Here is a 27253-nt window from a genome sequence, read left to right on the forward strand (position 1 = left end):
CCGTTGAAGAGTCATGAGCACAGTGAATAAGCCTAGAGCAAACTGGAAGGTAACCACACTTCTGACATGTGGGCAGAGATGGGCAACCAAACAGATACACAAGACAGGGCCAACTACGCAGAGAGAGTAAGGTAATTTGATTGCTTCACATCAAATAGTAATCTGCAAAGATACTGACACAACAAAGGGATTAAGTAGGCAGTGAATCAATTGAGAACCAGGTTCTGCTAGCATGCTAATTAGTGGCATGATCAGTGTTCCCCTGGGATCAATCAAGGTTTGTTCATGCATGCTTGCAGCGCCTGAGACACATGAGGGAGAGAAATAACAAAACAAACCAACAAACTCACCGGAACCATGAGTGGTAAATTATAAGAAATTAGTATAATGGATAGATTAAACTAGTTTTGAGTTGTTGAGCTGTTGTTATAAAAGCTTGGTTGAAATCAGTGAGAAGTGTCATACAAGCCAATTTTAGTACATCATTGGGGAGGGCTGCAGAAAGCATGGGATAAAACTTGACTTGAAGATCTAGAAACAGCTAGAATGCCTTCAGTGAAAAAAAATGTGTCAGTTCAACTTAGAAAATGTACTTCATGTGGTAACATCTAAATTAACTGGTTTTGTTGAAATTAAAGAAAGTGTTTAAGATACTGAATATAACTGAATTTAACCAACCTGAAATAGTGAGGTTTTACTAAGGCATTCTTTCATTGGGTCAAATCCCATTTTCACTTTAATGTAAGTTCATTTCTTTCATCAGGTCAAATCACATTTCCACTTTAATGTAAGTTCATTGCTTTCATCAGGTCAAATCACATTTTTACTTTAATGTAAATTCATTAATTTATTCAGGTCAAACCACATTTTCACTTTAATTTAATTTCATGCCCCCATTGAACTCTTTGAATCTGAATGAGAACGCTGCAAATGCATTGATTTCAAAGGGGTTGGTGCAACGGAAGGAGCCCATGTGCAGACAGTCATATAAACCAAAAATCCTTTATAAGGGAGAAAATAAAACTCAAATACTGGGCATCTAATACAAATGGCCCAGTCTTAGCCAAACACGGCAGATAACTTAAATGACCCTGAAGAGGGAAAAACTGAGAAAAGAAAACATAGTACCAACTGACACAAACCAGACCGACCAGCACAGGACAGAGCACATCAGGGGAAATAAATAGGGAAGCAAATAAGGAAGGTAACAAGGGAAAGCAGGTGTAACTGATAAACTGATAAAAAGACAAACGAGAGGTCGGGGTTTCACTCAAGACTGATTTCACCAACAATTCATTTTTATAGTTTAAATGAGGAAGAAATAGCTCATTCAAGCTACAAAAGCATATGTTCAGTGTACGATGAAAAAAGTTTGAAGAATACAGCATTTATTTCAATAGAATGCAATAGTTTTAACATTATAAATGCCTTCACTGTAATTCCTGATCAATTTAAAGCATCCTCTGTGGAGAATTTTCTTTCACAAACATGAACATTTCAGTGGTTCAAAACATTTAAAAATTACAGTTTTGTTTTGATTGCAGTAAGCACTGGGTAGAACGATAAAAAGGGACCACACCAGAGATGAATAAGAGATTTCGATTATGAGGTGAAACGAACAGATAGAGGTGACGCACGTCAAATATACCATCTTAGCCTCATGAAATTATGGAGGGAGGTGGACCCTGTGACGTTGGCAAAGGTAGTTCCAGAGAGGGCGGAGCTCGGACTGGAAGTGAACGTAAATGCCAATCATGTCACCCCGGTCACTAGCGGAGACCACCTCACACCATATCAAGTCACAGAGGTTGCCAAGTTGCAGAAAGAATTTGCAGATGTATTTTTTCCTCTGCTTGGTCGTACAAACCTCATCCAGCACCACATCAAGATGCCGCCTGAGGTAGCCATACCTAACGACTGTCAAGCACAAATAGAAAATAGTTTGGGGTGAATTAGATGCAATGCTCGATGTGGGAGTAATAGAAGAATCCCACAACGATTGGTCTAGCCCGGTTGTTCTAGTTCCTAAGAGCGGCAGGTCTGTACGGTTCTGTGTGGATTATAGGAAAGTCAGTGTCTAAAACGTACGCATACCCAATGCCTCATATTGATGAGTTGCTCGATCTGCTTTTACTCAACACTGGATTTGACAAAGGGTTATTGGCAGATTCCCTTAATGCCAATATGCTTTGAAAAAAAACAGCCTTCTCCACACCATTTGGCTTACACCAATTTGTGACATTTCCTTTGGGTTTGTTTGGTGCCCCAGCTACGTTTCAGCACCTCATGGACCGCACACTCTGCTTACGCCGCTGCCTATCTGGATGTCATCATTGTATACAGTCATGATTGGCAGTGGCACATGTAGCATCTGAGGGCTGTTCTGTGGTCACTGTGATGGGCGGGACTCATGGCAAACCCCAAGAAGTGCGCAGTTGGGTGGGTGGAGGTACGGAATCTGGGTTCCACTTTGGCCACGGGCAGGTGCATCCCCAAATTTATAAAACTGTGGCGATTGCGACCTGCCCGAGACCCAAGACCAAAAAGGAGGTGAGAATTCCTGGGGCTGGCTGGCTATTATAGAAGGTTTGTGCATAATTATTCAGACCTCACCAGCCCGTTGACTGATCTCACTGAAAGGGGAGCTCCAGACATGGTCCAGTGGACGGAGCAGTGTCAACAGGCGTTTACGCAGGTGAAAGCTGCACTTTGTGGCAGACCACTTTTACATTCACCCTATTTCTCTCTCCATTCATTTTTCAGATGGACACTTCAGACAGGGGGCTGTGGGCAGTGCTCTCGCAGGTGGTGGAGTGGGAGGAACACCTGGTGCTGTACATTAGTCACAAGCTCTCACTGAGGGAGACTAAGAACAGCACCATTGGAAAAGAGTGTTTTGCCATTAAGTGCGCCATCTTCCCTCTCTGGTACTACCTGTTGGGGCGGGCCTTCACCCTCTATTCAGATCACGTCCCACTCCAATGACTCCACTGCATGAAAGATACCAATGCACGCATCACCCGTTGGTATCTGGCTCTTCAGCCGTTTAGGTTCAAGGTGGTCCACAGACCGGGGGTGTCGCGGACTTCCTTTCTAGGAATGGTGGAGGGTTGAGTGGTGGGCAGACCGGGTGACTACCCAGCCAGAGTCAGGCGGTAGGGATATGTGGTGGCGTGGGTGTGGTCAAGCATTCGTCTGGACAGAGAGGAAGCGATAAGGGTGTAGACACCTGAGCGCTATAATATCTAACACCTTTTTCTGATTGCAGTAAACAACGGGTAGAGTGATAAAAAGGGACCACGTCAGAGACAAGTGGGAGAGAGCTACCTGAGGGAAAAGACTGTGTTAAAAGTGTGATCTGATCTGATGAGTGTATTGCTGTTAAGCTATTTTGAGTTTTTTTAATTAAAGTTCTACCTTTGAGTTGCAATCCCAAGTTTCCCGTTTCCTCCTTTGAACCTCTTACAAGTTTTTACCATGATATAGTGAAATACCATAATCTCTACTGGTTGACACATATCTACCGTTAAATGGTATGTACTGCCCATGCATATATGTACTATGAATTACAATATTCATATACCATGGTTTTTACATGGCCCTCCAAGGTGCTTCATAGAATACCATGTTATTAAAGTGGTAACAAGTTTTATCCTTTTTTGTTTTTGTGGCAGTTTTGTCTGATTGCTTCTCCAGCAGAATGCATTTTACATCATGATAACCTTGATGTCTTTGATCTATTTGTTTGGATAATGAATACATATCCGTGACTGACCAACTGCCCATAAACAAATATAACTCACATTTCTCTCCTCTGTCTGTCAGAGTTTAATGGTTGACCTCCTCTCACTAGAGGAGGTGTGACTGTGCCTGTAACGGTTACCCTGTCTTGTTTCACTGTTCCCTCTTGTTTGCCATTTTTGTCACTTTTTGCATTCCTTAGTTTTCACTTTTGTCCCGTATGTAACTCCATAGTCTCTTTGTTAGCGTTCGTGTTTTCCGTCATTGCTTTCACCTGTCCCTCTTTAACTTGCCACTTGCCTCTGTTTCTTCCCTCGTTATCTTGTTTGGTGTTCTGTTTGTTCATTGGCCACTTAGTTCTATGTTCATGTATATATATCCTGGTTTTTGTTTCAGTCCTTGTCTATCATTGAATGTTGTTGTGCATAGTTTATGCTCGCTCCCATGCCTGTGTTCCCGTGTTTCCAGTTCCTGTGTTTTCGTGTTTTGTTTTCATTTTGCCCATCGTGGTAGTTTTGTTTGTTCATGCCTGTTTGTTTCCTTTTTATCAATAAACCCGCATTTGGATCCTCATCCCTTGTCTGACTCCGACCTCATTCGTAACAGAACGATAGACCACCATGGATCCAGCGGTTCAACAAGCAAATTACCACCTGCTCTGCTTGAGGCAAGAAGACCACCCTATAGAGGACCACATCCACGACTTCCTTAAGCTGGCGAGTATTTCGGATTTCCCGGACTACACTCTGGTGGTCTTCTTCAGGGGCAATCTGCACCCTGCACTGAAGGAGCGGCTGCCACAGGCGACATGTGACTGGACCCTCCGCGACTTCCTGGTGGTGACCCTACTGGTGTGCGACTCACCGCTCGCGGTGGACGTTGCTGAGAAGGACCCTGCCTCACCGTCCACAGTGGTGTCCCTTCAGCCACCCCCGGCGCCCCCTGTAATACCAACTCCACCTGTCAACGAGGTCACCCTCACGTCAGTCGCCTTCCACGAGCCAGCGCGGCCCTCTTCGTCTGCCCGGAGGAGGGAGAGAAGACGGGCTTCCGCCTTCCGGCCCACGCCTGCCCTGGTCTTCGAGCCAGAGCCCACGCCTTCCACGGTCAGCAAGCCTGTGCCCACGCCTTCCACGGTCAGCGAGCCAGCGCCCACGCTTTCCACGGTGAGCGAGCCCACGCCTGTCACGGTGAGCGAGCCAGCGCCTACGCCTGTCACTGTGAGCGAGCCTGCGCCTACGCATGTCACTGTGAGCGAGCCTGCGCCTACGCATGTTACTGTGAGCGAGCCTGCGCCAACGCATGTCACTGTGAGCGAGCCTGTCGCCTCAGAAGTCAGTGAGCCAGTGCCTGTAGCCTCGACCGTCCAAGAGCCAGTGCCAGTAGCCATGACCGTCCAAGAGCCAGTGCCAGTAGCCTTGACCGTCCAAGAGCCAGCGCCAGTGGCCGTGACCGTCCAAGAGCCAGCGCCAGTGGCCATGACCGTCCAAGAGCCAGCGCCAGGAGCCAGGACCGCCCAAGAGCCAGTGCCAGTGGTCGTGCCCGTCCTAGAGCCAGCACCTCTCAAGCCTCTCGAGCCTTCCAGGGCTCCTCCTCCCGAGTCTTCCAGGGCTCCGCCTCTCAAGTCTCTCGAGCCTCCTAGGGCTCCGCCTCTCAAGCCTCTCGAGCCTTCCAGGGCACCGCCTCCCAAGTCTCTCAAGTCTCTCGAGTCTTCTAGGGCTCCTCCTCCCGAGCTTTCAAGAGCTCCGCCTTCCGAGTTTTCGAGCTTTCCAGAGCTCCGCCTTCCGAGTTTTCCAAGCTTTCCAGAGCTCCGCCTTCCGAGTTTTCCGAGCTTTCCAGAGCTCCGCCTTCTGAGTTTCCCGAGCTTTCCAGAGCTCCGCCTTCCGAACTTTCCAGAGCTCCGCCTTCCGAGTTTCCCGAGCTTTCCAGAGCTCTGCCTTCCGAGCTTCCCGAGCTTTCCAGAGCTCCGCCTTCCGAGTTTCCCGAGCTTTCCAGAGCTCCGCCTTCCAAGTTTTCTGAGCTTTCCAGAGCTCCGCCTTCTGAGTTTTCCGAGCTTTCCACAGCTCCGCCTTCCGAGTTTCCCGAGCTTTCCAGAGCTCTGCCTTCCAAGCTTTCCAGAGCTCCGCCTTCCGAGTTTCCCGAGCTTTCCAGAGCTCCGCCTTCCGAGCTTCCTGAGCTTTCCAGAGCTCCGAGCTTCCCAGAGCTCCACCTCTCAAACCTCTCGAGCCTTCTAGGGCTCCGCCTCTCAGGTCTCTCGAGCCTGCCGGGGCTCCGCCCCTTAAGCCTCTCGAGCCTTCCAGGGCTCCGCCCCTCAAGCCTCTCGGGCCTTCCAGGTCTCCGCCCCTCAAGCCTCTCGAGCCTTCCAGGGCTCCGCCTCTCAAGCCTCTCGAGCCTTCTAGGGCTCCGCCCCTCAAGCTTCTCGAGCCTTCCAGGGCTCCGCCCCTCAAGCCTCTTGAGCCTCCCAGGGCTCCGCCTCTCAAGTTTCTCGAGCCACCCACGACTCTGCCTCCAGAGCCTCCTACGGCTCCACCTCCCGAGCCTCCTAGGGCTCTTCTCCACGAGCCTCCTACGGCTCCGCCTCCAGAGCCTCCTACGGCTCCGCCTCCAGAGCCTCCTGCGGCTCCACCTCCCGAGCCTCCTAGGGATCTTCTCCCCGAGCCTCCTACGGCTCCGCCTCCTGAGCCTCCTACGGCTCTGCTCCCAGAGACTCCAGAGCCTTCTAAGGATCTGCCTCTAGAGCGTCCTACGGCTCTTCTCCCCGAGCCTTCCTCAGCTCTGTCTCCTGAGCCTCCTACGGCTCCGCCTCCTGAGCCTCCAGAGCCTCCCTCAGCTCCGCCTCCCATGGCTCCGCCTCCTGGGCCTTCCGAGCCTCCCTCAGCTCTGCCTCCTGAGCCTCCAGAGCCTCCCTCAGCTCTGCCTCCTGCTCCTCCTGAGCTTTCCATGGGTCCACCTCCCTTGGCTCCACCTCCTGGGCCTCCAGAACCTCCCACAGCTTCGTCTCCAGAGCCCCTCTCAGCTCCGCCTCCGGGACCTGTCCCTGTCCTGAGGCTGCCTCCCAGGCCTTCTAGACCTGTCCCTGTCCTGTGGCCTCCTCCCGGGCCTCCTGACCCTGTTCCCGTCCTGTGGCCTCCTCCCAGGCCTCCTGACCCTGTTCCCATCCTGTGGCCTCCTCCCAGGCCTCCTGACCCGGTCCCAGTACTGTGGCCTCTTCCCAGGCCCCCTGACCCAGTCCCTGTCCAGTGGCCTCCTCCCAGGCTCCCTGACCCGGTCTGTGTCCTTGCCAAGTGGCCAGCTCCCGGGCCATCTAAACCGGCCTCTGTCCTGTGGCCACCTCCCAGGCCTCCCGAACCGGCCCCTGCTCTACGGCCATCTCCCAGTCCACCTAAACCCGCCCCTACCCGGTGAAAGCTCCCCAGGCCACCTGACCTGGTTCCCAGCACACACCCCCAGAGACTGCTTATCTGCCCTCTCGCCCTCCTTGGTCTGTCTCCGTGTCCCTTGTTCCCCCTGTGGACTGCCTGTCTGCCACTCGTTGCCCCCCGGACTGCCTGTCTGCCCCTCGTTGCCCCCTGGACTGCCTGTCTGCCCCTCGTTGCCCCCCGGACTGCCTGTCTGCCCTTTGTGCCCCCAGTCATTGGTCATTTGTTCTTCCTGTTTTTTGTTTTTGTTGATCATCTGGTATCCAATCCTTGAGGGGGGGGGGGCTATGTAACGGTTACCCTGTCTTGTTTCACTGTTCCCTCTTGTTTGCCATTTTTGTCACTTTTTGCATTCCTTAGTTTTCACTTTTGTCCCGTATGTAACTCCATAGTCTCTTTGTTAGCGTTCGTGTTTTCCGTCATTGCTTTCACCTGTCCCTCGTTAACTTGCCACTTGCCTCTGTTTCTTCCCTCGTTATCTTGTTTGGTGTTCTGTTTGTTCATTGGCCACTTAGTTCTATGTTCATGTATATATATCCTGGTTTTTGTTTCAGTCCTTGTCTATCGTTGAATGTTGTTGTGCGTAGTTTATGCTCGCTCCCATGCCTGTGTTCCCGTGTTTCCAGTTCCTGTGTTTTCGTGTTTTGTTTTCATTTTGCCCATCGTGGTAGTTTTGTTTGTTCATGCCTGTTTGTTTCCTTTTTATCAATAAACCCGCATTTGGATCCTCATCCCTTGTCTGACTCTGACCTCATTCGTAACAGTGCCTCACACTGCATAACTAATCATTCTGATGGATTTCTGCAGGATGGAAAGAACACTAGATTTGATGTAGAGCTGCAAATGCCTAAGAGACTAATGCCTAATTTAGACCTTCAGAGTAGCTTCAGCTTTGAGGTGTGGATGATATGAGCTCTTAGCTCAAAACCTTAGCTCATAAATGTGCAGTGATATTTAGTTCTGTTGATTTGAGAGGTCAAGGAATGTGTTTGGTTTATTAAACCACTGTTAAACTGGCAGTGTGCTTTTGGTCTTTTTTATCCTGCTACACACCAGATGCAAACAGTTATGTAAATTACCTCTTGTCACAGCTGCTCATCCCTCAAGAACTGGCAGCATATTTTGTGGGTTGAAGGCATGCTTTGACTTTCTCCAAATGTAAGCCTTTCTGGAAATAGGAAATAAAATGATGGATGACTTCTGCGGCAGACAATCTTAATTTTTCCCATTTGCTAAGTGTTTTGTGGCGTTCTGCGAGGCTTTATCAAGATTATACCTCTTTGTGTCTGTGCCTTGGCAGAAGATAGAGGTGATTTTCCAATGTTTCCCAGCCATCAGTTCCAGGATTTTAAAGCGCATAACTTACAGATTTCGATGAGATGGGTAGCTTAGAGGAGCTGATTTAGTTCTCTGGTAATTTATGACAGGGGATAGATGAAAAATAGAAACACCACATGAGAAAGAGTTTAATTTAGAATTTTCTTTTGCTGATATAATGTTACATATTTAAAACAAATATCAGAATCCAATATCAAAGTAATTAATCTGAAAGGTAACTTAACATTTTCTCTTTGAATTATATACAGTGTAGACCTATGCATATATACATATACTCTATAAACACCTATATGTTTAATTAATTAAAAGTTTGATTGAAGACTGAATAATTAGCCTATGTAGGTTATCATTTTTTCCCAAATATACATCTAATTCATTGAATTATTAATACTCCATGGATTATAATAATTATTAAATAATTAAATAATAACACCACCAGCAACATCATTTACATTTTACATGCAAATGTATTCATTTGGCAGACACTTTTATCCAAAGTGACTTACAAAAGTGGAATAATACAACTTTTGTATTTTTCCACTTTCATCTAAAATGGAATAAAACAAAATTAATCTAAAGGAGACAGTTGTACAAAAATTGCTGCATCACAAAATTTCAATGGCATCAGAAAAATACTATCCAAGACAGATTATGTATTACTTTCATAGTGGAAAAGATACTTTTTTGAAGACAGAGAGGGAGTCTGCTTCACAGATGAAGTTGGGATGATCAATCCACCACAGAGGTACTGTAAAGTGAAGCCGAATGTCCGGGAAAGTAATTTGGTGCCTCTGTGTGTTGGTGCCACTCATTTGCTGACCACAGGCTTCTGGTGGCAACGTAGCTCTGCAGGAATCATTTTATGTATGCCGGAGCAGACCTAGTCACTGTTCTATATGTCAGCATCAGAGCCTTGAACTTGATAAATACAGCAACCGGCAGCCAGTGTAGAGGGACATAGAGGGGTGTAACGTGTGCTCTCATTGATTCTTTGAAGACCAGATGTGCATTCAGTAAGGCCTGCAATGAGATCATTACAATAGTTATGACAAGTGACTGAACAAGGAGTTGTGGGGCATGTTCAGAGTGGAAGGGTCTTATTTTCCTGATGTTGTAAAGTGTAAATCTACATGATTAGCTGTTTTTGAGATGTGGTTAATGAAATTTAGTTGGTTGTCAATGGCTACCGTAGATTTCTGACCATTTTGGAAGGATTTATTGTAAATGAGTCCAGCTGGACAGAGATGTTGTGCTCAACCGTAGGGTTGGCTGGAAGACAAAATCTCGGTCTTTGCTAGGTTAATTTGTAATTTGAATAGCTTGTTAGTATGTAGCTGTTGTTACTTGGACTCCACACCTCTCTAGGCTACCTTTATAGACCTGCCTGAGAGATAGGACTTGAACCAGCCAAGCACACTTTCTGTGATGCCCAGAGTAGAGGGTGGACAGGGGGATCTGATGGTTGACTATGTCAATATCTGCAGATAGGCCCAGAAAAATAAGGATGGATAATCTGGATCCAGCTGTTTCAGTGATTAGGTGACAGCAGGGCAGTTTTGGTGGAAAATCCACTTTTGAAGCCTGACTGATTGTCATCTAGCAGCTTGTTATGTGAGCAAAAGGCAGAGATCTGATTGAAAACTATCCTTTCAAGTGTTTACACCATGCTACTGGAACAACATGCTACTGACCATTAGCATAATCCTGGAAGTTAACTCTTAAATTCACAGTTTGGCTAAGTGCAAATTTAATGTGCTTATTCAATTGCATAGCAATCCGATCAGTAAAAATGCATGAAGTGACCAAGTGTTTATACCACCTTAGTCTGGAGCTTTGATCAGAAAAGCTGCCACAAGAAAACTGTTTTGGTGAAAAGTCATATCAGCTCTCTGGACTGATACCCAGGATATAAAACCAGAATCCGTGAAATAATTCTAATCCAGCCCGTTTCTCTTTGGGCAAAAGTTATAGTAAGGTCATCATCAATAAAGCAGCACTTCTTTTCAGAGTTTAAATTGCTGAAGCCTCTCTAAGGGTGCTTTCACACTAGAGGTTTTTGTACGAAATCGAGTCCATTTGACGTCATAGTTTCGTTTGTTTGGTTGAAGTGAAATCCTTTGCATCTCTTGCAATTCATTCATGGCAGACAATGGGACAAATACTTCAATAACACAGTGACACTCGCGTCATTGTTACCTAGCTGCTATCGTAAACATCTATCAGTATTACTTACAAACTGTAGTTCAGACCCAAAAGTACAAGTGGAGGGGGATGGAATAGCACTCTTGTTCTAACCAAACATTCGAACCAAGTATGAAAACAGCCATATTGTTTTGACTGCCCTCTGCTTTGGTTTGAAGCTAATTTCTCACTGATTGACCTTATTTGACCAACCAACAGTGGGTGGGCTGTGCTGCTCTAGGCATATGCCTGCCACTCTAATTCTTCTGTTTCCATCCCTGAAACTGTTGTTATTATTAAACAGGCCATTTTCTACTAACCCTGAAGTTAAACAATGATAGCAATTCTTGTTTAGAGCTGTTACCATGAGTGCACTCAGTGTCATCAAAGTCTTAAACCTCAGTAACTGTGTCAGTCATTAGATCAGCATCCTGTGGTACTCATTTTATTTTAAGTCAGCAGGAAACTGCATTTGTTACCCATTTTACTTTTGTAATGTGACATACTGTAACAGGATATGTAGTGAGAAAAATAATGTACTCTAGGACAGTACAGGACTTGATTTTATTAATCAGGAATTGATTGGATTGTGAAAAGTGGGTAATAGATACCAAAGTGGAGCCAGGTGATTGTTAAAAATTAAGAGGTGTTTGTGACATTAGCCAGAGGGGAAATAAGTTAGAACATTTTGATGAAAGATTACAAAGACAAATATTTGTTCCCCTTCTGTCGCTCTCTCCACGTTGTGTCAGAGAAGCGACACTAGGGGTCTCTCTTGAGCGCCGATATATACCTCTGTTCTATGAAAAAAGGCCAATGAGAAGTTGGCAGACGGTATTTGCATATCCCGCCCCCAGACATACGGGCATTTGCATATCCCGCCCCCGGACATCAGGGCCCTTTCTCTCAAAACGGCCCTGCTGATCGCGCTCGCCTCCATCAAGAGGGTCGGGGACCTGCAAGCGTTCTCTGTCAGCGACACTTGCCTGGAGTTCGGTCCGGCAGACACATACGTGATCCTAAGACCGCGACCGGGCATTGCTGTCGTAGGCTTTTTCTTGTAGTGAGAGAAAGCCACTTCAGCCACCCCCCGCACCTCGCCTCCTTCCTACGGGATTGAGGCAGGCGCCACGGGTGATGAAGACGATCTGGGGACAATGACGGGCTCCGTTTTGCAGGGTGAACCCCTCGAAACCCCCCGCCTCCCCGGCACGCTTGCTTCGTAGATACTATCAACCAAGCCAGAGCCCCCTCTACCAGGCATCTTTACGCCCTAAAGTGGCGCTTGTTCACAAATTGGTGTTCTTCCCGGAAATTGGTGTTCTTACTTCGTTGTACCCAAGAAAGGCGGCGGCTTACAACCGATCTTGGACCTGCAAGTTTTCAACCGGACTCTGTCCAAACTCCCATTCAAAATGCTCACCCAGAAACAAAATTCTGTCTGGTGTCCGGTATCTAGATTGGTTCGCAGCGGTAGACCTGAAGGACGTGTACTTTCACGTCTCGATCCTGCCACGACACGACCCTTTCTACGGTTCGCATTCGACGTTCAGGCATATCAGTATGAAAGTCCTCTCCTTCGGCCTGTCTCTGTCTCCTTGCATCTTCACGAAAGTCGCAGAGGCAGCCCTTGCCCCGCTCCGAGAAGCCGGCATACGCATACTCAATTACCTCGACGATTGGCTCATCCTGGCCCCCTCACGAGAGTTACTATGCGCGCACAGAGACCAGGTGCTTAGGCACCTCAGCCGTTTGGGGCTTCAGGTCAACTGGGAAAAGAGTAAGCTCGCCCCGGTTCAGAGCATCTCTTTTCTCAGTTAGACTCAGTCTCAATGTCAGCACGTCTCTCCAACGAGCGTGCACAGTAGGTGCTGAAATGCCTCGCTTCCCTGGTCCCTTTAACGTTTCCAAAGGCTCCTGGGGCATATGGCATCCTCCGCGGCGGCCGCGCCGCTGGGGTTGATGCATATGAGAACACTTCAGCACTGGCCTCTGTGTGAGAATCACCACCGCCTGCCACCAAACCTTCAAACCCTGGACAGACCTCTGCTTTCTACGGGTAGGAGTACCCTTGCAGCAGGTGTCCCGACGCGTCCAGGTCACAACCGATGCCTCCAAACTGGGTTAGGGCGCTGTGTGGAATGGGCACGCAGCCGCAGGCTGTTGGAACCGGGCCCCGTTGCATTGGCACATCAACTGCCTAGAGCTGCTGACTGTTTTCTTTGCCCTGAGGAAGTTTCTCCGTTAATTCGAGACAAACATGTCCTAGTCAGGTCAGACAGCACCACAGTAGTAGCCTACATAAATCGCCAAGGCGGAGTACGCTCCCACCACATGTCACAGCTCGCCCGTCATCTCCTCCTTTGGAGCCAGTAGCGACTCAAGTCACTACGCACCACTCACATCCCCGGCAACCTCAATGTGATAGCGGACGTGCTGTCACAACAACGCTTGCCCAGCGGGGAGTGGAGGCTCCACCCCCAGTCGGTCCAGCTGATCTGGAACCAGTTCGGCAAAGCCCAGGTAGACCTGTTTGCCTCCCAAGGAACCTCCCACTGCCCGCTCTGGTATGCCCAGACAGAGGCTCCCCTCGGGGCAGACGCTTTGGCACACAGTTGGTCCACGGGGCTGCGTAAGTACGCATTCCCCCAGTGAGCCTTCTTGCACAGGTGCTGTGCAAGGTCAGGGAGGACGAGGAGCAAGTCACCTTGGTGGCCCCTTATTGGCCCACTCGGACTTGGTTCTCGGACCTCACGCTTCTCGCGACAGCCCCTCCCTGGCGAATCCCCCTGAGGAAGGACCTTCTTTCTCAGGGACGGGGCATGCTCTGGCACCCGCACCCAGACCACTGGAACCTCCACGTCTGGCCCTTGGACGGGATGTGGAAGATCTAGCCGGTCTACTATCGACCTTTGTAGATACTATCAACCAAGCCAGAGCCCCCTCTACCAGGCATCTTTACGCCCTAAAGTGGCGCTTGTTCGCAAATTGGTGTTCTTCCTGGGCTGAAGACCCACAGAGGTGTGCGGTTTGGTCAGTGCTCGTGTTTCTACAGGAGAGGCTGGAGAGGAGGCTGTCCCCCTCCACCCTCAAGGTGTATGTCGCCGCCATCACGGCTCACCATGACACGATAGACGGCAAGTCTCTAGGTAAGCACAACTTAATTATCAGGTTCCTAAAAGGCGCCCGGACCAGGTAGTGACCAGGTAGTGAACCTGCAAGTGCTGCCCCAGGAGGAGGCAGACCCAGCCCTTTCGTTGCTGTGTCCGGTACGTGCTTTGTGCATCTATCTGGACCACACGCAGAGCTCTAGACGTTCTGAGCAGCTCTTTGTCTGCTTTGAGGGAACGCTTTCTCCAAACAGAGGCTCGCCCACTGGGTTGTCGACGCCATTTCACTGGCTTATCACACCCCCCTTGCGGGTCCAAGCTCACTCAACCAGGAGTGTTGCGTCCTCATGGGCACTGGCCAGGGGCACCTCCCTAGCAGACATCTGCAGAGCAGCAGGGTGGGACACCTAACACTTTCGCGAGATTCTACAATCTCTGAATTGAGTCAGTATTGTCCCGTGTTCTCTCAGGTCCGAGCCCGTAGAACTCGGTAACATGCTGATGATCTGGCCGGGTGAATCGTTTGTGCCTAGCGCCCTTTCCCTCAGCCGAGGTAAAATAGTGCGCCTTTGTTCCCAGGAGACCCCTGGTTCCCTGGTTGATTCCTCCCTAGCCCTATTGGGTCTGCAGTTCAGCGGAGGAACTTGCCGACCCAAGCCACTATGGGTACTCAGTCTACCCTGTACTGGAATAGGTGCTCCACAGGTTAAGGCCTCATGTTCGGACTCCCCCTGTGTGTAATTCCGCGGTACAGTCCCCTCACGAGCGGACTCCCGTGTCTCCCTTAGGCAGTTCCAGCTGCCTCGGTCGCCGTGCTGGCCCCCCTCTACGAGGCTGAATCTACCAGCACGCCAACTTTCCCACACAGGTCCTAAGCGGGCACGAGAATCACGAGTAAAATGGCAGGTTATCAGTTCATAAACACTTACCTTTTGCCCTGTTTATGATATCAAAACACTTTTACTATGTATGCCTGTTAAGGCAATACATTTTTACCTTTGCATTACATAACCAACTACAAAAGTACTAAAGAACCACCACAAAATGCTGTATTTTCTTCAGAAATTGTCTTTTTTATCTCATGTTTTAACACTATTAGTCAGGTAAAAATAGTTATTCTGTTACAAATCGTGACACTGGCTGTGTGTGTGTCTCTCTCTCCTGAACAGCTGTCTCCGGCTCTCCTTTATCTCTCTCACCCACTGATTAGTTGACTTAGCGCCAGCCATGCACCCCCATGGCCTGGCCACACCCTCCTCTTCGACACACATATATAATCCACAGTTTTGACTGTGAGGTGTTAATAAATAATTTAGCAGTAAAAAGGCTCCTCATAGTGTTGTGCCCCCACAATATTTATAATCTAACAGCTATAAACTTTTGATAATGCAGTGAGGATTACCCTGTGACTCCTGTGACCTGTTCGTCAATAAACAATTCTTTCTAAGAAAAAAAGGGGTTAACACTGCAAAATATATTAAAACATCAAATTGCAATACTTACAGGAACGCAATACTTAAAAAATCGCAGTACATATTGAATCAGTATCTAAATAGCATCGGGAGGTCTGTGGCAATTCCCAGCCCAACTGTCAGTTAGGCTAGGTTTAAGGTGTATGGTAGGGAGATAGGTTTTATTTATTTAAAACTAAACAGAGCATAAACCTTATAAACCTCATCTGTATGGGATCAAATTAAATCACTTTTAGCACCACACAGAGGACATTTCACCTATTAACTGCCGCACTATGTGTTATGAACTACGAAATGTAATTTTGCTAAAATGTTGTCACAGCCATGTAACTTTTATGAGATTAGGCTGATAATAATCCCAGAAATGGGGTTAAATGACTTAATGACTTAATGTTGACATGTTGTTACTCTTTCTTAATGTATTTTATTCCACCACAAACCTTATTAATTTATCGAATTCGAAAGGTATTTTAACTGACACGCTTACCCCAACCTGCCCAGAGACTGGAACAGAATGTAATTTGAAACGTTTTAGCCAAAAATGTTTCCATGGTAAAGGTGTTTTTTGCAGAAACGTTTCAGATTTCGTTCTGTTCTCTGACTACGGATGAATTGGGGGCACAATGTGGATCAATACACAGGTAAGTGAGCATTACTATGCTAAAAGCTTAAGAGCCCTATTATGAGAGCAATACATCATATGTGCAATGTCAGTGGGCATCACTTTGACTTTGGTATTTTTCTGCAAGGATGCATTAAGTCTAGGTGCAAGTGTGTTAGTGAAATTGCGGGTGAAAAGAGCTAATGGGATGGGTCAAGAGTGTCCTGTTATATATATTCCATTACCATTCAAGCAATATAGATATAAATGTAGACCATTCATAAGAATTCAGTAGTGTAAATGGGCTTAATGCAATCATTCGAAAAAAAAAAAATATGGACCTTTTGTGTTTTACGTTCTTTAGTGTGTTAACCTTAAGGACTTCCTTGTTAAATGTCAGGCATATTTAAATGACAGTACTATGCTCCTTATATATGCATGGAACATTTTATTATTATTATTATTAATTGATCTACTGACACAAAAATCATGGCTTGTATTAAAAGTGATTGATAGCTCTTTGATATTATCTGCTGTTGGAATCCCCAAACTGCAAATGCATGAACTGAGTTTAGAATTTGCGGTGTGAATAGACCTGGTTCTCAAACGTCAAATTACCTATTTCTCCAGAAAATTGCAAATTGCACATTGCGCCACATCATTAACAAAGAATACACCCACAGTTTGCGCTCATACTCCCACAGATAGTGCAAGCACTAAAATTGTGCTAAGAATTTTTTAATAGGAATTTTCCTATCCCAGCTTAATATGCAGAGACAATGATAAGTAACCTATTTGTAGGCCGTAGTAGAGTCCTCGCCATTACCATCCACCCCAAAGGAGCAGCCGCAGCCATCCGCCGGGGACGGAGGAGCCCGGCTGCCTGAACGCAAAGGAATGACCGCCGACCGCAAGGGGATTAGGGGCTCGTTACTGCCCTTTCCCTCTCTTCAGGCTAATGAGCCATCGAGAGGGATAAAGGTCACTGGAGGCAGCAGTTTGGGAGAGAAAGAGCTACAGGCAGCTGGCCTGTATGTGTTTATTATTGTGTGTTTTTGTTTTAAGTTAATTGCTTTTTATTATTATTTATATTGTCAAGCCGGTTCTCGCCTCCTTTCCCTTTACCCTGTTACAAATGTTATTTTTGCAATTTAGATAGCTGGCACTTGTGGTGCAGAAATCATGCACCACACTTTAGCTTTAAGATCCAAAATCAAGTGACTCTACAGATGCAACTTTTAAAACCTTTTTTTTTCATGTGCTTTCAGGCGATCCATCACGTGAAATCCTGCAGCATTGCGTAGGTGGGCTTATTCAAATTAAAATACATCTGTTGCACTTCTCACAATATCCACCAGGCACATGAGACACCGTCGAATGCAGTTACAGGTAGCATTCTGCATCATTTGTGGGTGCGTCAAGCAGTACATTGTGTACATTTTAAAGTATAACATTGTAAGGAAGGGATAAGAAGAAATTAAATATAGGCTACATTTCGCACTGATGAGAAAAGCTGATTGAAAGTGAGTCAGATTTGATTACGTGTTTCCAAGATGATGTCAATGTTATAATGAAATTCAAACTGTAAAAAAAAGGTATCCTCTTAAATGCGGTGTGCCAAATCACGTTGCTCCCAATTCAGATGGGAGCACTGCATATAGAGTCTCTTCTCCGATCCACAGTCCTCTTTACTGCAAAATTACACATGAATTAACATGAGATGTGATGTTGAAAGACACAATGCCATTGGCTAAAATAATCATAAACCATGTAATCAGCAAATCAGTGTTTCATCAAAGGCCCTATTTACACTTTACATTAACATGTGTTTTCGGTGATTGGATTGCTATCGTATAGCACTTGACCACAGTAAATTTGACAGGTGTAAATGCACCCAAAACGCATTTGTGTAATGTATTACTAAGTAATGAATAACTGTAATTAAATGACATTTTCATTGAAAAAAGGAAAGTAAGGGATTCATCTTAATTTTCAGTTATTTAATTACAGTTACTTCTCATGTAATTGGATTAAATACTGTATAGACTATAGAAAAATTCTATATAAAACAATAGTGAATTTAAAATAGAAATGTAACATATAATTTAAAAATTTATGTTTTCTAATTTAATGCAGCCCTCTTAAATTGTTTGGCCAGTTCATGAATAATTTATTTGATTTTATATGATTTATTTGAAAGAATTAATAGAAAAAATGTCATGTCTATCCTTGTATTTTTCATCTGGTCGAGGTTGATAAGGGTTTTAGAAAGTAATTAGTAAAAAGTAATGCAATTTCTTTTCAGACAGAGTAATTAGTACAGAAATCGAATTATGCTGTAGAATATGTAATTTGTAATTAATTACTTTTTTAGAGTAACTTACCAAACACTGATTCTGACCACATTCAAAGAAGGTGTCAATCCAAATGTGTTTTCGTTATCCAGATATACATTCTTAAATTATGAATTATGTGGTGAGATTACGCAAAAGTCATCCGTAATTAAAGTGCTATTTTGTGTGTTCTTTCATTGGAATATCTTGGCTTTCCTCCTAATCCCCACTTGCCCTCATCTCTCCTCTGCTTTTTAAGCAATATGTGGCTTTTACGATATTCACATGAAACCAAGCTTCGCGTTTCACATGCAAAGCAAATTAAGCACTTTCAAAGCACAGAATCCGAGATGAATATTATTCGATTTGCTTCGCTGACCCCAAATTTAGCTTTGGAGGTTGCCAAGACATTTTCAATGAAGGAAAAACTCTGACTGTCAAAGTGATGGAAAGCATTTGAATTATCCATCAATGTTTTTAAAATTTTCTTAAAGACAGATCATTTTCAGTTACCACCTCCTCTGATGTAAAATGCAAGTAGCGTTTTCAATTTTGTGCAGGTCACTTTGATCAGATCTGTATTTGAGCAATGCGTTTGTCTTCAAGGTGTAAATGCAATCCAGCTAAATCAAATCAAACCACTTTATTGTCACACTACCATGTACACAAGTGCACAGTAGGTGAAATTCTTGTGTGCAGGTCCGAGCAACATAGCAGTCATGACAGTGACGAGACATATACCAATTACAATAAACAACATACTTACACAACACAATTTACATAACAAATGTACACATACTTACACAACACAATAATTATATACAATGTACAGTAGACAATACACACAATATAGAATACACAATATACAATAAGTAAGAGTATATAAAATATATATAAGTAGTTGTATTGAGGAGAAAATGTTGATAGTCCAGTGTGAGATTATAGCTGAATAAAGTGCAGTGCTAATTATTGATCCTGATAGGTCAAGTGTTCAACAGTCTGGTTGCTTGGGGAAGAAGCTATCATGTAGTAATAATTATTGATCCTGATACTGAATATCCAGATACTGTCCGGATATGAAACGCATGTTAATGCAAGGTGTAAATGGGGCATATGACCTCAACTACCTTCAATTAACTGTACACATTTACCTCAGGAAAGTTATCTGATCAGTTGTTCATGGGCTCATTGCATTGCCTCAATAGTTTGAAAGGTTCACATCAAAAGCCTAATCATTGACCTGCCATTCTTTGTTATGTATATTTACTCCTTTTTAGGTGGACTGCACTACAGAGCCAATATCTGTACTGTGATCCTATCTGTCACTAATCATCATTTCACAATGACACACACACCTTTAGTCTTTACCACTCTAAACCACTGCAGTAAGTGGGCTAGAATTGGTGTAAATGAGGGCAGAGTTTATCCTGTCCCTGACTCTCTGCCTTAACTGGCACTGTAAGCTAAAGATTGAAGCCAAGACATCGGCATGGTCAACAGTTTGTGAGCTTTATTTGCTCAGGGGCTTCTGCACTGTACATTGTTCCAAATGTGGAATAATGAGCCTGTTGTTTTATATAGATCAATAACCCATGTCTTAATTAGGTTGCACAAAATTGCCAACAGTCTATGCCCTTGTGTTCTATCCTGATTACACACATTCAGCAAACAATGTAGTTATCTTGGGGTGCCAGTGAGAGCCACACTGCTCACATTATTATTCTACATGATGTTTTTACTGTATACTCTTTTCAGCAGAAAGAGCCAAAATCATGAGCTTTCAGGTTGACAGTCTTTTTGTCATGTCTACATGTGTTAATATACCTTGTTTGCTAAGTTTAGTTTAAGTCAAGTTTATGTTCCTGTTCATGTTCATGTTTATGTTTAGTTTAGTTCATGTTTCTAGTTAGGTTTTTGTATTTCACATATGTAAATAAACTGCACTTGGGTTCTTCATCTTCACGTCATTATCTTCATCACTGCCAGTGCCAGCACATCGTTACACTTGTTTTGGAAGTTTTTAGTGCAAGGTTGCCAAGCTGTAGAATATTTAGCTGTTTGATAATGGATAGGAATTGAAAGGAATTTAAGGATTGTGGTTCTGACTATCATTCCACTTAACGATTTGGGGTCCTTCATGAATTCAATAATTATTATTTTAGGTACTTTATGGAAATGCTCCGCTCCACCCTATAATTGGTCCAAACTATATATTAAACAAAAACAATAACATTTTGGTAACATGTTTTCATGGTTACTACAAAACTCTTCACACAATTTCACATTGTCAATTCAACAAAAAGTTAGTATTTACACTGATTTAGACTGATCGCACTGTGAATCCAGCAACAGTGGTTCAGAAGTTCTTCAGCTGAAATTGGCCTGTGCTTACCAAAATTTTAACTAATGCCCACAATGGTTGAAGCTGGAGGTGTTCCTGAACTAATGGGCAAGTGTGAGCTCCAGTTTCTGGGTGAAATGTCCACAAAAAGTTTTAAAGCGAGTTGTTTTTACTTGTAAATGATGTAATGCAGTTAAAATGAATGAATATTTTAGTAACCCTCCACCCTTACACAAACCCCAACACTAAACCTAATTGTCAGTGGCGTGAAAAAGTAATCTTAGAGGAAATGCAACCTCCAAATTGTGCTCATGGTTGTTTATGTGAAAGCAATTACTTCCTAGTTTATAAAGGACCAGGACCTGTCTTTGAAGCTGCTTGCGAACTATGCTTTCAGTAGGAAATGTTTGTTGTTTTATCACACTGTAAAAGCATTATAAAACAGGCAACAGAGCACTTAGTAAGACCAAAATACAGTAAGTTCATGTGATATCAGTGTGACATTAAAAATACCAAGCTTTACAATATTCTACTGGTTGATAAAAATAGAGCATGATTGAAAATTTACGACCCAGTCTTTTGTAAAGTTGTGGTGCAACTTCTGTTCCCAACCATGTTGATAATGTGTGTTTATCTCATTGTCATGCTCTCTCCCTCTCTCTGTCTCTGAATTAGGCAGTGTAGTGATACCTAAAGCATTCCTATGACCTGAGCATCCCTTTGGCCCCTCGGTCCCCTCCCAGTGGCAGAAGCAGCAGGGAATAAGGGATGTCACAAGTATTCCTCCTCCTGATCCTGCTCAATTTCTCATCCTGCATCCAGGTCAGAGATTCCTTTATTCTCACCCTCTTTTTCTTACACTCTCTCTTAGGGTGACCAGTTGACATGCTATAAACAGTGTAAAATAATAATGGATTACATGTAATCTAGATTACATAATCAGATTACAAAAATCAAGCACTTGTAATTAGATTACATTACATTTTTAGGTTACATTTTAATTTACCTATGTTTAATAAAATGAGTGCAAACTGGTGACTAATAACCTGAACTTAGAATGAGATTTTCAACAAAACATTATCTAACTATGAAATAAGTAATCCAAAAGTAATCCGATTAGATTACCTTAAAGTGTAATCTAAAAATAGCATTACTGATTACAATTTTAGGTGTATCATTTGTAATCGGTAACAAATTACATTTTGGAAGTAATATACCCATCACTGGATAAAAAATTGGCACTGGTTGGAGACGTGGCCTAGTGGGTAGTGGGTGACCTTTTAATGCGATGGGCGACCCTAATTTGAATCCAGCCTGTTGTAATTTAGGTTTACGTTTTAATTCACAACAGTTTGTAAAATAACAGAAACATTATTTATTGGTATTGGCTTGGATACATTTGATATTTGGACAAACTATGAGTCCAACCTGAACTTCTCATTACAATCTGAAACAATGCAAAAGTTTTGCTGACCTTGTGACGGACATGATGCACTGAGTCACATGATGTGTGGAGCACATGGTTTAAGAGAGTGGGAAGATGGCAGTTTAAAAATGCCATGTGGAAAGATGTGGGAAGTTAATCCCTGCATATCTCCTTTTAAAAAAAACCTGTGAGGTGAAAAGGAACCTTTCATTGATTTGCCTTGGGATTTATGGATCTTTTGGAAGTTGATGGATGTTCAGAGAGACTACTTATGGTCCAAACAACCATGGAGGACAGATCATTTCTCTAACTGACTGACTGGACAAAACCAAACAAGTATTGTTTTTTTACTATTCTTATGTTGGGTTTGCCAGTGGAGACTTTTGACCATGAGACTGTGTAAATGTTGTTTAAAGTGCTGAGAAAACTCTTTTGGACTGCACAGTGGACTGGTTGCTCAGTGCTGGTCTGAATGGACTTAAAGGTCTAAGTGTATGTGCAAGCAACTATGCTGGGTTGAGAACTCAGTCATGAACTGTTCATGTGAACTTGTGAAACTGGTGGTTTGCACCCTAAATGAGTTGAAAAGAAAGGAACTGAATTTGAATTAATTTAATTTTTGAATGAACTGATTTGTTTTGTTGAAAGATTTTGTCATGTTAAATGAGCCCCAGAATTGGGAAATGAGTATTTAATTTCTGGGATTTTTTGGGTTTCCGGTTTTGTTGTTTTTTGTGTTGGCATTTGTGAATCATTAATGCTTTCCCTCACTGAATATTATCTTGCTCAAAAAACTAATAACAATTTATATGAATTGAGCCTATTGCTGTTTGTGTGTTAATTCTTCATCCACATATTAAGGGTTCCTACTTTTTTATGTTTGAATCCTTTGTATGGTTGACTGACTCAACGAAATGTAGTAGGTTTAAACACCTGCTTGGCACCCCAATCAATTAGGTCAATCTGTTACATAAAAAGTGGCACCCAAACAGGGACCTAAATTGGATGAAGATTTTTTTTAAGCCGTTATTTGTTTTGTGAATTATTTTTCAAATGGATTTCTCAGACATTTCTGCTACCCCTTCTGACATAAGAGGTGTTATTCCTAAATTGCAAGATGACCATATATTACCAGCACTGGATACTGGGTTCATTCCAGAAATGGATGTTCCCTTATTGAATATACCACAGATTTCTAGTCCTCTTCGAGAACCACCACCCACTTCAATTAATCTTACAACTCGTTCTTTAATTGATATGGAATTGTGTCATGATATTGCACTTTCCCCTCCCTTACTACCAAGCTTTTTGGACCTTCCCCAACACAGAGAAGTCTATGTCAGGGATTTTGATGACTCCCATATTATATCCAATCAAGCAAAACTCCAGACACTCCTTGCTCAAACCTTCACAAAAATTAAAGAGGAACAACAAAACATCAAAGGAGAACTTATGAATACCTTGACAACAATCAATCAAGATTTGAGACTGTTGTATGTTGACGGGCAGAATGATTTGCAAAAAGAAATAACTAAGCAATTGGAATATCATCAAACTCAGAATTCTGCTAACATCAATTGGCGATTGGAACGTTTCCAGAACCAAGTTTTAAAGGACATTGACGCCATTATACTGGACTTAGGACAGCTGTTGAAGATCTTCGGACTGAAATTAACGCTCAAACTCAGCAAGTCAACGCTGTGTCTCAGGACTTGTCTTCATTGAAGTCCAGCATGCATGCCCATGGGAATACCTCTCAAGTATCATCTTCCTCTCAACCTTCCCCTGTGACTATTGTACATGATGTTACAAAGAAATCATATCCCTTACAGTCCACCATGCAGCCAGGGCTTCCTGACAGGAGCTCAAAGGGGCTCACAGACACACTGTTACCCGGAGACATCAGTCGACGATATGTGGGAAATAGTCCTATTAAGCTAGAATTCCCTCCCTTTGGTCGGAAAGAGGATGACCCAGATCCTTTAACTTACACTGAAAAGTGCCATGATTTTCTAGCCTTGGTCCCTCTATCAAATGAAGAACTGATGGCCACCCTTTGAAATGTGCTGCACGGGACTGCCAGAGATTGGTGGGATGTAGCCCGAGGGTCCATTCATACATGGACTGAGTTTGAGACTAGCTTTCTTTCAGCTTTTTTGTCTGAAGATTATGGGGATGAATTGGCAGAAAGAGTTCGTAATAGAATACAAAGAGAAAATGAAAGTATAAGAGACTTTGCATTCATGTACCGTTCTCTTTGCAGACGATGGAAGCCTGAAATTGATGATGAAGAAGTGATCAAACTCATCCTGAAAAACATCAATCCCCGCATTGCAAGTCAGCTTCGACGTAGAGTTTCTTCTGTGGATGAATTGGTTCGTCTAGGACAACAATTATTAAAGGATAAAGACAGTCAACAACAATACGAACAACGTAAACGTTTCACCAGCAAGGTAGCTTCCAAACCAGACACCCAGAGCCAGCAAATCTCAGGTAAACCAGAACAAGATAGAACTCGACAATTGTTCTGTTGGAAATGCAAAGGGTCCCATTCACCAGCTACCTGTCAGCACCCTAATGCTCAAAGGAATAAGGACTTTTCGAAAGGTCCAAATGCTGTTGCTAGGGATGCAAATGTTCCTCAAAATCGTCCTACTGTAAGTACCTTAACACCAAAAAGAGATTTTAAAGACCGTAATACGGATAACCAAAAATTGTATAGAACCCCTGTATTGGCCACTGGTAATTCAAGTCCTCACCAACTAGTCGTTCCCTTAACTTTACGCCAGTGGAAAGGAACTGCTATTGTGGATACAGGATCTTCTTTTACTCTTCTTCCTCTGGATTTTTGAAATTTTTCCAAAGTTTTTCAGAAAGAATTGAACATTTGGAAAGAAGGACCATTGTACTTGGCAGATGGTGAAGCAAAGCAACCACTTGGGTGGACTGAGATAGAGTTCCAGCTGCACAGTCGTCACTGGGTGTTGCCTGCCGTAGTGTTGTCTGATAAAATGTTTGCCTTTTCTGCTGTTCTGGGACTTGATTTTCTGTTTCTGTCCGGGTTACAGATTGATTAAAACCAATAGGTATTGGTTCTTAATTCAGCAGTACAAGAGTCTACTGGTGTCACACCTGCTGAGCTTAATCTCAGTAGACCACCCAGAGGTCCCTTAGACCTTTTGTTACAACCACAAACCGTTCTTCCTGACTCACTAGCATATAGTACCCTTGCTCAACAACTTGAAAGAACTTGTCACAAAAAATTTGGCCAAAGCTCGCCTGAGACAACAAAGGAATTATGATAAGAAGAGACGCAATCTTGAATTCAAAAACAATGATAGGGTTTGGCTACGTTCTCACCCCCTTTCTAGAGCAGAAAAGAAGTTCTCAGCCAAGCTTGCACCAAGGTGGCAAGGTCCTTATAGGATTATACGTCGGATGGGTCCTTTAAATTACCAGGTTGTAATGGAAGAAACAGGAGAGGATTTACGTACTATACATGTATGTCAACTAAAACCATGTTATCCCACAGCAAAAGACCTGGAGGAGATTCAGCGTAAAATTGATGGATCTTTTCCAAGAAGATACCGATGAAGAGGAATTCCTTGGATTTTCTGACCTCACCAATAAGCCTGTCACCTAATTGTTTTGCTTTTGACAAGGGAAAGGGAGTGTGACGGACATGATGCACTGAGTCACATGATGTGTGGAGCACATGGTTTAAGAGAGTGGGAAGATGGCAGTTTAAAAATGCCATGTGGAAAGATGTGGGAAGTTAATCCCTGCATATCTCCTTTTAAAAACCTTTCATTGATTTTCATTTGATGGATGTTCAGAGAGACTACTTATGGTCCAAACAACCATGGAGGACAGATCATTTCTCTAACTGACTGACTGGACAAAACCAAACAAGTATTGTTTTTTTTACTATTCTTATGTTGGGTTTGCCGGTGGAGACTTTTGACGTTTCCCTGTGGAAACCCAAACAGGTGGCACCCAAACAGGGACCTAAATTGGATGAAGATTTTTTTTAAGCCGTTATTTGTTTTGTGAATTATTTTTCAAATGGATTTCTCAGACATTTCTGCTACCCCTTCTGACATAAGAGGTGTTATTCCTAAATTGCAAGATGACCATATATTACCAGCACTGGATACTGGGTTCATTCCAGAAATGGATGTTCCCTTATTGAATATACCACAGATTTCTAGTCCTCTTCGAGAACCACCACCCACTTCAATTAATCTTACAACTCGTTCTTTAATTGATATGGAATTGTGTCATGATATTGCACTTTCCCTCCCTTACTACCAAGCTTTTGGACCTTCCCCAACACAGAGAAGTCTATGTCAGGGATTTTGATGACTCCCATATTATATCCAATCAAGCAAAACTCCAGACACTCCTTGCTCAAACCTTCACAAAAATTAAAGAGGAACAACAAAACATCAAAGGAGAACTTATGAATACCTTGACAACAATCAATCAAGATTTGAGACTGTTGTATGTTGACGGGCAGAATGATTTGCAAAAAGAAATAACTAAGCAATTGGAATATCATCAAACTCAGAATTCTGCTAACATCAATTGGCGATTGGAACGTTTCCAGAACCAAGTTTTAAAGGACATTGACGCCATTATACTGGACTTAGGACAGCTGTTGAAGATCTTCGGACTGAAATTAACGCTCAAACTCAGCAAGTCAACGCTGTGTCTCAGGACTTGTCTTCATTGAAGTCCAGCATGCATGCCCATGGGAATACCTCTCAAGTATCATCTTCCTCTCAACCTTCCCCTGTGACTATTGTACATGATGTTACAAAGAAATCATATCCCTTACAGTCCACCATGCAGCCAGGGCTTCCTGACAGGAGCTCAAAGGGGCTCACAGACACACTGTTACCCGGAGACTTCAGTCGACGATATGTGGGAAATAGTCCTATTAAGCTAGAATTCCCTCCCTTTGGTCGGAAAGAGGATGACCCAGATCCTTTAACTTACACTGAAAAGTGCCATGATTTTCTAGCCTTGGTCCCTCTATCAAATGAAGAACTGATGGCCACCCTTTGAAATGTGCTGCACGGGACTGCCAGAGATTGGTGGGATGTAGCCCGAGGGTCCATTCATACATGGACTGAGTTTGAGACTAGCTTTCTTTCAGCTTTTTTGTCTGAAGATTATGGGGATGAATTGGCAGAAAGAGTTCAGTAATAGAATACAAAGAGAAAATGAAAGTATAAGAGACTTTGCATTCATGTACCGTTCTCTTTGCAGACGATGGAAGCCTGAAA

At 43.8% G+C, this 27253-nt stretch overlaps 1 protein-coding gene across 2 annotated transcripts in view; it reads left to right on the forward strand.

Moving 5' to 3' along the window:
* Nucleotides 1-27253, forward strand: part of gcgra (glucagon receptor a) — a 142606-nt gene that overhangs the window by 79182 nt on the left and 36171 nt on the right. Inside the window, exons 1-2 of one of the 2 annotated variants that reach the window (XM_052139862.1) lie at nt 17162-17251; nt 21212-21358. In XM_052139862.1, coding sequence (XP_051995822.1) covers nt 21305-21358 — 54 coding nt within the window. In that variant the 5' untranslated portion in view covers nt 17162-17251; nt 21212-21304. Of the gene's footprint in view, nt 1-17161; nt 17252-21211; nt 21359-27253 lie in introns of those variants that run through there. The other variant, XM_052139861.1, reaches the window with a different exon arrangement.

The sequence above is a fragment of the Xyrauchen texanus genome, chromosome 12, assembly GCF_025860055.1.
Source record: "Xyrauchen texanus isolate HMW12.3.18 chromosome 12, RBS_HiC_50CHRs, whole genome shotgun sequence".
NCBI lineage: Eukaryota > Metazoa > Chordata > Actinopteri > Cypriniformes > Catostomidae > Xyrauchen > Xyrauchen texanus.